This window comes from Artibeus jamaicensis, unplaced genomic scaffold, assembly GCF_021234435.1.
Source record: "Artibeus jamaicensis isolate MK-2021 breed Jamaican fruit bat unplaced genomic scaffold, CSHL_Jam_final contig_64, whole genome shotgun sequence".
Lineage (NCBI taxonomy): Eukaryota > Metazoa > Chordata > Mammalia > Chiroptera > Phyllostomidae > Artibeus > Artibeus jamaicensis.
The window spans coordinates 123,570-135,446 of record NW_026521911.1 but is presented as its reverse complement, the minus strand read 5'-3'; the positions used below and the strand labels follow the sequence as shown (position 1 = coordinate 135,446).

General features: G+C 40.4%; 1 protein-coding gene across 2 annotated transcripts; it reads right to left on the bottom strand.

Moving 5' to 3' along the window:
- Nucleotides 1–7,203: 7,203 nt before the first annotated feature.
- On the bottom strand, nucleotides 7,204–11,877 carry LOC119042103 (olfactory receptor 51E2). 2 transcript variants are annotated; one of them, XM_037135694.2, is made up of 2 exons: nucleotides 11,721–11,877; nucleotides 7,204–8,961 (listed from the first exon to the last, which is right to left on the bottom strand). In XM_037135694.2, exon 2 carries the CDS (start codon nucleotides 8,910–8,912, stop codon nucleotides 7,959–7,961), a length of 954 nt encoding a protein of 317 aa, XP_036991589.1. In that variant the 5' UTR covers nucleotides 8,913–8,961; nucleotides 11,721–11,877; the 3' UTR covers nucleotides 7,204–7,958. The 2 variants fall into 2 exon arrangements, with proteins under 2 accessions (XP_036991589.1, XP_053526782.1); XM_053670807.1 differs by lacking the exon at nucleotides 11,721–11,877 and adding an exon at nucleotides 11,300–11,355.

The following is an 11,877-nucleotide window of genomic DNA, read 5'->3' as shown; positions in this document are numbered from 1 at the left end:
CATCAGCTGCTGAGATGCCACAGTCACCCATCTGGGAAGTGGGGACGTGGGTGTGTTGGACCCCAGGTTACTCACCCTGGCTGTTGTCTCAGGCTGCTCTGCCTCTCCACAGTATGCAGGAGCCCAGGATGTCTTTGTGGCAGAGGAACTGAGTTTTATCCTGTTGCACAGAGATGCCTGAGAGGCAGTGCCCATCTCCAGGGAAAGAGAGGTTTGGGCCACAGGGGAATCACTCCACTTACATCCCTGGGGAATGAAAATGCTGGGGCTCCTTTTGGAATCAGGGGAAGTGTTTAGAGAAGTAAACACTAAGGGGGAAGAGAGACAGAATCATAGACTCTACAATATCCCCCCAATTTAAATTGTTCTATTCAGAGATTATTAGCTTCAAGGGCCCACCTGCATTCGAAATCCATTCAGGAGAACATTCCTAGTGAGGCTCCAAGATGAATCCCACAGGACTTCCTAAGTCTTTGCAGAGAGTAAGGATATAGAGTGATATATTGAGAACCTAAATTATTGGCCTAACCCAGCTGAGGGAGTCAGGGAAAGCTCCCTAGAGGAGGTAGAGAAGGAGCAGACTTCTGAAAGGCCCACAGACCCTGTGCTAAAGACTCAGCTCTCATTCTAGGACAGATATCAGGACTCGGGTCTTGTAGCTTCAGACTGGGGCTGTTGAAGGGGAGGGAGCTTGGACAGTGAGGAGAGCGCTATAGAGCCCATCAGACATGGGTTCTAATTCTTGCTCTGTTTCTCACCACATACAAGGTCTGTCTCTGTTCTTTTCCACTTTCTGTGGAGAGCTCCCTGCCAAATAGCTTTGGCCTCAGATGTTTCATATGTCAATTTGGACTAAGGTCATTGAGCTGGAGCTACTTTCTATGGACGCATTTACTTCTCTTTGATTTTGGTTGCACCCTCCCAGCTGAACTGGGTTTAGACTGTCTGCTTTTCCCCCCAGAGGTAATACTCACACTTAGGGAATAATCACACAGCTTTGAAATACTGTATCAAAATGAATTCATGGTGACTAACCTGAGCTGAGATGTTAGCATCACTTCACAATTCTTTCCTTTCAGTTCTTAAATTGTCATCATTCTTCTCAAGTTCTCTATCCAACCTTTCATCTTGACTGTCAGTGGGTAACTTGATATTGCTCCTAACTTCATGCAGGAAATGGAGGCCATCAAGTGTGTCCAATCCATCTGCTGTCTTAATCACTTCTACTCCCACACCCTGCAAGAGAGACCACTCTATGGCACTTGGAGCCTCTTGTCAATCCCTCTCCATCCTTTGAACCACTTCTCTGTTGGCTGCTTATCACTTACAGGAAAAATAATTTAAATGCTATAGCTTGGAACCTAAGATGATTTAAGATTTTGTTTGTGTATTTAAAAAAGTTTTTTATTTTGATTCTATGTACCTGTTACCCAATTCTCCCAATGGTCACAGCTTGCAAAGAATATACAAGATCAAAATAAAAATACTAACATTGTTACAGTCAGGGTCAGAATATGTCCATCACCACAAGGATCCCTCATGGTGTCCTATCATGGCCACTCCCCATCTCCTTCCTCCACATTTCCTTTATAATCTCTGGCAATCACTAATGTGTTCTATATAGCTATCTAATTTTGTCAATTCAAGAGTGTTATGTAAGTAAAATCATATAGTATGTAACATTTTGAGATTGTTTTTAACTCAGCATATATCTCTGGAGATTTATTAAGGTTATTTCATGTAATAATAGTTCATTCCTTTACAATTCTGTGTAATATTTCAGGGCATGGCTATACAACAGTTTGTTTAACCACTTAACCATTTACTAATGGAAGAACATCTGTGTTGTTACCAGTTTTCAGCTATTATGAATAAGGCTGATATAAACCTATATTGTAGGTATAAGTCTTTGGTGAACACAACTCTTCATTTCTCTGGGATAAATACCCAAAAGTGTCAATGCTCAATCACATGTTAGTTGTTGACATTTGGGATGATTAGAAACTGCAAATATGTTTTCCAGAGTGTCTGGCTGTACCACTTTACATTTCAACCAGCAATGTATGTATTAGCCAATTTCCCCACATCCTTGCCAGCATTTGATGTTTTTACTTTAAAAAAATTTTTAGCCATTCTGATAGATGTATAGTGGTAGCCCATTGTGGTTTTAATTTTTATTTCCTACTAGATAATAATTTTGATGATCCTTTCATGTATTTAATTGCCTCTCTTTTTAAATGAAATGTCTCTTCATGATTTTTATTTATTTATCGTTAGATTGTTATTTTGTAGTTGAATTTTCAGAATTCTTTATATATTCTAGATACTAGACCTTCATTGTATATGTAATGTTCATGTATATCTCCTACTGCGTAGTTATATTTTCATTATCTCCATTGAATCTTTGATACAACAGATGTTTTTAATCTTAACGAAGCCCAATTTATGGCTTTCAAAAAAATAAATCATACTTTTGGTGTCAAGACTAAGAAACCTTTGCCCTAGATCAGTTATCAATTTTTAATTAATTTTTGAATGTATGGAGGTATAATGAACAAATAAAGTTGTAATACATTGGAAGTGTACAATGTGGTGATTTGATATATGTGTACTTGTGAAAGATTCCCACCATTGAGTTAATAACACATCCATCGCCTCACATATTTTTTTCTGAGAACACTTAAGTTCTACTCTCAGCAAATTTTGAGTGTACAATATTGTATTATTAACTATTGTCATTACATTCCACATTAGATATTCAGCACATATTCATCTTGTAACCCAAAGTTCATATCTTTTTTCAACATTTCTCTATTTCTCTACCTTCCAGGCTGCTGTCAACCAACATTCAAATCTCTGTTTCTGTGAGTTTGACTTTTTTCTTCTTGATTTCACATGTAAGTGATGTCATGCAGTAGTTGTCTTTCTCTGTCTAGTATATTTCACTTAGCACAATGCCTTCTAGTTTTATCCATTTTGTTGCAAATGGCAGGATTTTCTTCTTTTTTAAGGCTGAGAATACACATATATATAACACATATGTCATGTTTTCTTTGTCCATTCATTCATCAGACACTTAAGTTGTTCTCATATCTTGGCTATTGCCAATAATGCTGCACTGAATGTGGAAGTACAGATATCTCTTTGAGATGATGATTTTGTTTTCTTTGGACATACTCCCAGTCAAAACCGAAATTGCTGGATCATAAGGTATTTTACTTTTTGAGGATCCCCATACTGTTTTCCACAGTGGCTGTCTTACCAACAGCTCACAAGGTTCCTTTTTTCCCACATCTTCACCAACGTTTGTTGTCTGTTATCTTTTGGATATATCTGACACCCATTATAATATCCACTATTGTTTATTTTTGTATTTTCTTCACCATTTAGAGTGTCTGGGACATTAAAATGATTTTTGAATTGTCAACATCGAATGACGTCAAAGAAATGACCATTGGGCATGACTTTTGACACCAGCTGGAGAATTGGTGGTCATCATTGTCAGAAAGAATCTCAAATATATGATGCTGGTAATCTCTGCTCATAAATATGAATGGGCAATAAATCTTGCCTTCAGATTATAAGAAAGGCTGGAAAATAAATCTTGCCTTCTGATTATAAAAAAGGTTTGTTACCGGAAACAAACACATTTGTGTTCTGTTCTTATTTTCTTGTCAGTCCAGTTTGGTACATATAACATGCTGCTCGGAGATGGGGTCTAAGTGAAATTAATGGCGGATGGACTGTTCTTCTTATGGGGAAACCTCAGACTCTGTCTCTCAAGGGGAATTGGATACCTAAACTGGTGCCTTCCACTGTCTGGCCAACATAAACATGGCTGGGAACAGAGTAGTGTTTTTACAGTTTTTGGTCCCTGGAGATACTTTTTCACTGGGAAAGATATGCTTACTGCATTGAGCAATTGCCTGAGACCCAGAGTTCTCTCACAGCTGCAGCTGCCCTGGACCACCTCTGTGAGATAACTCAGCTCCCCAAGTACCCAGAGGGCATCCTCCTGGAAGGTCTTCCCTATCAATGGGAAGCAGAATGCAAACATTCTCCCAGGACCAAATAAGGAATATGCAATGGCCATACTGCCCTTTAGGGTTTTTAAAATTATTTGTTATTTTTATTTTTTATTTTATTTTATTTAATTTTTGCCCTTTAGTTTTTCACCTCTAGAATGACCACATTTTCCTGGAAAAGCTTTGAAAATTATGACCTTTTTGTTGATCTTCCTCCTTTAGTGCATAACATCAGTCATTTCAATCCCGTCTGAATCCCATTTAAATCCCACCTCCCCCATCTATCACACTCCATCCCTTTTTCCCATCCCCCAACCTTAGTCTTGGTACTGGTGTAAGAGGTGGGTTGGGGAAGTCCTGTTCCTAAACTCCAAGCTCTCAGGCTAATGTGACTCAATGAGTACTTTAAAAAAATCTCTGCGGCTTACTTGTCACAGGCAGAAACACACATTTCTATCCCTTCAATATCCATCTCAGGCAAGGATTATTATCTGCCTCCTCCATGGAAGTAATAATAATGAATACTTAGTGACTTCATACTATGTACTAAATACTGTCCTGAGTGTCATACATCAATGATTGCATACGATTTTCACAAAAACACTGAGGGGTAGATACTGTTATTATCCCTAATAAACAGATGAGGATAACAAGCCTCACAGAGAGTATATTGACCTCATAAGTCACTCTACTGTTTGATCTTTCCGTATAACTGGGCTTCCTTTTAGAGAGCCATGAATATCCCCTGGGGTGGACAATCCTTAATCTTTGATAACAGTTTTGGTTTTTGGAAAGAGCCCTAAATGGAAGAAGATTCAGAGGGCAGGAAATCAAGTTGGTGCTATGTTTGGGCAAATAGCAGGTGTGGCCTCAGGAAAGGGGTTCCTGGAAGGTTTCAGTCTTGCAGGCTCTTTGAAATTGGTTATTCATGGTTTCTTAATGCTCAAAGCACATGATATTTAGAATGGGGATGGGGTTTAGAGGTCATCTGATTTAATAACCAGTTTTTAGTAGAGTTCAAAAAGATTATATGAAGTAGACAATGTTACCTACCTATTGGTGGAACAGAAACAATAGTTCAACCAACATTCTATCCCAAATCCTTTCCCAGGGCTTTGTCCCCTCTGAATACAGGGGATCAAACATCATCCTCTTTAGGCTACTTTTTAAAAATGCTTAGGAATATATTTTCTTTAATTCAATATATCCAAAATACAATCATTTCAACATGCTCTTGATATAAAATTGATAGAGAAATAGCATACATTTATTCTTTGCTAATTATTGCAGTGAAACATATATAACAAAATTTATCATTTGAAATTTCTTTAAGTGTATAATTAAGTGGGACTGAGTATATTCACATTGTTGTGAACCATCACCATTATTCATTTCTAGGAATTTTCATCACTTCAATCTGAAATTCTGTACCCATTAAACAATAACTCTACCTCCTCTCCTCCCTCCAGCCCCTGGTAACTTCTATTCTACTTTTTGTCTCTACGAATTTGCCAGTTTTAGGTATTTTGCATAAGTGGAGTCATGCAATATATGCCCTTTTGTGTCTAGCTATGTCACTTAGCTTGTACCACTTAGCATAATATTCTCAGGGTTCACCTATGTTGTAGAATGTATCAGAATTTTATTTCTTTTTATGGGTGAACAATATACCATTGTATGTATACCCCTACATACATTGTATGTATTTATTCATTCATCTGTTGATGAACACGTGGGTTATTTCCACCTTTTTGACTATTGTGAATAAAACTTCTATGAATATTGACATATAAGTCTTCAGAGGACTTTTAAAAATAAAAATCTTAGGGCAAAGGGAAGGGTAGGAAAGACACGAAGAATATTAGTAAGTTGAACTGTGGTGGTATACAGTGGGGAATTTGGGGAGCAAGAGATACACACTTTATTAAATTGTCAGTCTGGCCATGCTCTTAGGTATCTGGAAGTAGGCAGGAAGGTGTCATTGAGATACAGTAATGCACAGGAGGAGAGAGGCAGATGTGGGTTGTGGGGAGACACACAGATGGTTCAACCTCATGAAATGAGGCCCCTTATCTCATTGTTTGGAGTGAGTCCTAATACCTGAATCTCCACTTTTACAAAGCACAGGCACGCCTTTGTTTCTATAGGGAAGTCTCCTCTGTGTTCCATTTTCTCTCTTTCCCTCAGTCCTGTTCTATATGTATTGACTAGCTGCTCTGAGCAGGTAATCATGATTGGATGCTCTGAGGTTACTTTCTCTTAAGTGAGAGCCCACAGGTTGGAGTCTCCCCCATGGTTTATCCGCCTATCCTCCACCCAAGATTTGTTCAGTGAAACTACTGAGGGGGAACAGGCCCAATGATTATAGTCAGATTTAAGGTTCTCATCATATCCTGAGAAAAGATGCATTAGCATCTTACAGTTGTACCAATACACTGCACTGGTGGGAAAGAACACTGGGAAACCTCTCATATCTTCAAACTGAGTTTAGAGGATTCTATAAATACAAAAAGAATAGGTATAACACTTAGCAAAATTTAAAATATACTTTTATTGTATCTTATAATTAAGTTAAAATCCAGACATTTGAAATGTTTGACAGATACAGAATACACTAAAAATGGGAGGCACAATTGAGAAGGTATAAGAGATAAATAGACAAAAGTATTATTATCCCTTAATCTGGAAAGAAGTCAAATGTAGAATATGAAAGGTGGTTGTAAAACATGAAGAGTAATCTGGATATGTAGCCCACAAAAGGGCAGGGTTACCTCTCAAAACACATAGTCATTCATCTCATAAAGCACACAGCAGAGAGAAAATAGGATTGCACAAGGGGAGGAAATAAATGGCAGATGTTAAACAGAAAGCAATACAACATGGAAGTTAAGTAACTGTATTTGATCAGCAAATGCAATTTCCAATCTCGGCAAATAACTAACATATTTTTTGAAAAACTTGTTTCCTGCACTTAGAAATATTTTGTTAGGACACATTTTCAAAAGTGAGATTTCAGCATTAAAGCCTATAACTTTTAAAAAGTTCTTGTTGCATCCTGCCAATTATACCTGCCATCAGCTGTGATGTTCAAGGATATACACTTTAATACAGTTTTCTTTTTCACTGTGGATTTTCATTAATGAAACTCCTAATTTGAAAGACAAAAATGAGGCCTTGGGTTACTAGTCATATAGAGTAATTTTCATTTTTTAAAAAAGATTTTATTCATTTATTTTTAGAGAGAGGGAAAGAGAGGGAGAAAGAGAGGGAAACATCAATGTGTGGTTGCCTCTTTCATGCCCCATACTGGGGACCTGGCCCACAACCCAGGCATGTGCCCTGACTGGGAATCAAACCGATGATCTTTTGGTTTTCAGGCTGGCAGTCAGTCCACTGAGCCACACCAGCCAGGGCTAATTTTTCCCTTGTTTTGAAGCAGGAGTGTCCAACCTTTTGGCATCTCTGCACTACAATGACAGAAGAAGGTTTATTCTGGACCGCACATTAAATACGTTGTGACATGTAGTCACAAAACAAATCTCATAATGTTTTAGGTAAATTTATGATTTTGTGTTGGGCTGTGTTCAGAGCCGTCCCGGGCTCCATGCAGCCCATGGACTGCAGGTTGGATACCCCTGTTTTAAAGCCAATTGCACTTTTTTGTTACTCTATTTTTAAAAAAATACTTTTTGGAGCATCAGTAGATTTTCTAATTAATTTTTTATATAATAAGGATATCAGTAATGTTTTGATCTATGGAAGGAAATCATGATATTTCCTTAAATATCACTCTGAGCTGAGGCAGAATTTAGAGATCTTACCAGAGAAAAACACTGAACTGCTTATAAGAAACTGAAATTAAGCGAGCATTAGTAAGTAGTTATATCAAGCCATTAAGGATAAGGGGAAATGTGGTGGTAAGGGTCACCTGCATCATACAGTCTGAAGATCCTTGTCACAGCTGATCTTGAACATAGCCAGAACTCGAGTTCTGATCTGTTTGGTTTTGGCACCGTAGATGATGGGATTTATTACGGGAGGTAGAAGTAGGTAGACATCACCCATGAGAACGTGCACAATGGGAGGAAGGCTGTTTCCAAAACGGTGCACCACTGAGAGGCCAATGAGAGGCACATAGAAGGCTAACACCACACTGATGTGTGACACACAGTTTCCAAAGGCCTTGGCCCGCTCTGACTTGGAGGGCAGTTGTAGAACTGTTCGTATAATCAGAAAATAGGACAAGGTGATGAACAAGACATCCATGCCCATAACCAACAGAATGGCAGTAAGACCATAGACCACATTGGGCAATGTGTCCGTGGAGGCCAACTTCATCACATCCTGGTGTACACAATAGGAATGTGAGAGCACATTGGAGCGGCAGAAGGCCAGCCGCTTGATGAGCAGAGGCAGTGGGATAAAAAAGAGAGATCCACGGACTACGGCCACTATGCCAATCTGGGCTGTTACGGTATTGTTGAGCACTGCAGCATGGCGCAATGGGTGGCAGATGGCTATATAACGGTCAAAGGCCATGGCCAGCAGGATGGTGGACTCTATAGCTGAGAGAGCATGAATAAAGAACATCTGGGCAATGCAGGCATCAAAGGTAATCTCCTGGGAATCAAACCAGAAGAGAGCGAGGATCTTGGGCATGATGGATGTGGACAAGGCCAGGTCAATGGCTGCCAGCATGCAGAGAAAGAGGTACATGGGAGCGTGCAGGCTGCGCTCCATCCTTATGATGAAGACCACGATGCAGTTTCCAAATACTGCCATGACATACATTGAGAGCAGGGGGAAGCCTATCCAGAAATGAGCTTCTTCTAGTCCTGGGATACCAATAAGCACAAAGGTGGCATGTGTGAAGTTGCAGGAACTCATAGTTGGCACGGAGAAGGGGGCACGGAGAAGGTCAGGTCACACTGGCAGCCTGGTAGGACATGGAGCACAATCAGAGAGGCCAGATCTGGAAACTTGGGGACTGAATGCACTTTAGCTCTCCTTCCCTGTTCTCTCCTCCTTCTTCCAAGCCATTTAGGCTCTCATAAGCTATGAAGCCATCTTCCAAAGGGGAAAGTGACAACTCGCATTCATTTACTGATCATTATTCTTAAGGTTCATTTACATATTTAAAAGGGAACCTGGGAAGAATGAAGCTTATCCAAAAATGTATCCTTCTCAAGTTCCCTCAGACTCCTTCTTCTGGCCCATAACTTCATTGCCTAGATACTGGGTGGTCCTTTACTCAGATAGATATTAAGAGATACCCTATTAGGAACTGGTTCAAGATAGGGCTGTGTCCTCTCCTCTCCTCTCCTCTTTTCCACCTCCATCTTTTCTCTTCTTTTCCTTCAGTTATTCATTCCTTCCATAAGCATTGACTTATATGACTTACTGTGTATGAAGTTATTTGCTGGATGCTATTGATACAGAGGTGAAAGACCTCTGTACACCTTTTACCCTTCAGATATCTTGCCTAGGTTGGAAGACAGATAAGTAACAAAATTATTAGAGTTTTGGGAGAAGTGTTAGCATAAAGTGTGCATTTAATGCATGGGCAGGGGAGAGGAATGATCAGAGAAACCTTCCTGAATAAGATGATTTTTCTATTCAGTGTTGAAACATGAATAGAACTCACACAGACAGAGAAGGAGATAAAGGGCATATTCAGCCACTGAGAATGAGGAGCGTTTTTTTTTCTTCAAATTTTTAAGATTCCATGTCCCCAGATCTAAGGTCAGTGGTGGTGGTGTGTGTGTGTGTGGGAGTGGAGGTGGGGTGAGAAAGAAAAACAACAGCATTTTTTGAATTAAAAAGAAAAATACAAAGCCAAAAAGATAAAAAATAAATCTACTAAGAAAAAAAGGAAACATTTGGGGTCATTGAATAAAAGGCAGTACCTCTGTCTTATGACTTCCCTGAAGATAAAGGTGCTGACAGGTCGTGTAGCCTCCAGCAGATCCTAGCTGTTTGGCACGGTCCCTGTGAAGGCTCTTCTCTCTGCCCCTGGCTGATGGGTTCCTACACACCTGAGAGCTGCCTCCCAGGCCACTCTCATTGCCTCAAAGAGAACTGGGGCTAAGTCCAGATACTCCTAGAGCTTTGTCTTTCCCGGAACACTGACCAACAAGTCATTCATATTAGGGCAGACATTTGCTATTTGGAAACCCGCTATTGCTCTGCCCCACCACCTCCCCAAGCCTAAACACACGTGCTCTGACTTCATTAAATGTTTTCCCTACTAGGCCCCCTAGTGCCCTGGTTTTTTACACTAGAGAAAATTAGTGCTCTAATTTTCTCTAAATAGCCAAGGCCTTGTTTTCAAGAAGAGCCTCTGAATCTTGGGAATAAAGTCTGAAGGAGTTTTTATCAGTGGTATTCAGGTTAACCTGTTCATCTTCCTAGGATTCTTCTTCTCTCCTAACCTGGGTCCTTACTGCAACTGGGAGATGCTTTCCCATTTGGCCTTAGTGGAGAGTTTAGAAACCAGTGGTCTTAAAATAAATATGATAATATGGGAACTAAAAGATTTGACTTCATCATGGATATGCCAGGAAGAACAAATCCAGGACTTAAGGCTTATAAAATTCATACTTCTGACCACTATTTGCTCATCTCCATCCTCAGAACTTGACATAATAGCTACATTCCTTGACAAGTACAGATCCCAACTTTGGACCCTAACTACTGTCATAAAATAAAAAGCCCTTTTCAGAAGCAGATAATTGCAGCCTTCAGTGAGATAAAATGTAGCTTATATATTGTATCCAATCATCTATGTATTTATCATAGGTATCTTGGGGAAAGAGATTCAGAAATACAAACAGATCAGGCTGAAAAGTATGTGGTAATGCTAAGGTAGCTTCCCTGGTGGGAAGCCAGATCACTGGACCTCTGTGTCCAAGAGAAATGGGACCCGGGTGAAGAAAAGAGTAGGCATGGAAGGTAGTAAGAGGAGCACAGTAACATATCCTCCCTTTCCAGAGGCCTCCTGCCCATGGTGCTGCATGCAGCACTCACAGATATAAGGGTCTCTTTTGGCCACAGAGTCAGGTATTGTCCTGACCCCTCTCTCCACAGGGCATCTTTTCTGCCTTGCTGGTAGCAGTCTAAGATTTGGCCCATCATCTTGTTTTCCCAGTTACCTATTCCAGAAGACCTCATGTCTCCCTCCCGTGTTGCCTAGCCTTCTGCCTAACATGACCCCTGACTAGACTCAATTTCTACTTCTCTTTGTGTCTAAATGTGGCTGTCGTATTCATACTCACTTGCCTTACTGGATAGTCAGCTAATTCTCTGGGACATTCCTTTTTGTCTTATGAAGGTGTGAGTGGCACACAAGGACTCCCCCTGTCCTGTCATGAGGCGGTTTGTGAGGTCTTCAGGTTCCCTTAGGATAGCAGGATTTGGGCTTTCTAAAACCAGGAGAAGATGCAGTCCCTTGAAAATGGTGCAGTCTTACTGAGAGGGAACAGCTGGAGCTGGCTCGCCCCTTCTGGCACAGGCTTATTCATAATGCTGCCCAGGAGGCCCATGGGAATAGGCTGGGAGCGTGAAGTGAGGCTCCCAGGGTGTGGTGGGCGGTACAATAACTCTATGTTCTTTTACATGTCATTCCTACAAGGTTCATACTGTTTCTGTCTCTGGGGGGAAGGGGAAATCGCCAAGGGCCCATCACCCCACACTTACAGATATATGGCTCTGGACAATCTGTCTCCCTGTTGCAGGTGACTCAAACTCTCACAGTCAGCCACAGTCAGTGCTTTTCCTTGTTAGCCACTTGGCCAAACACAATAGCCAAGGTGCATTTATTAGTTTTGTCCTTGGAACCTAGAAGTTCAAATCC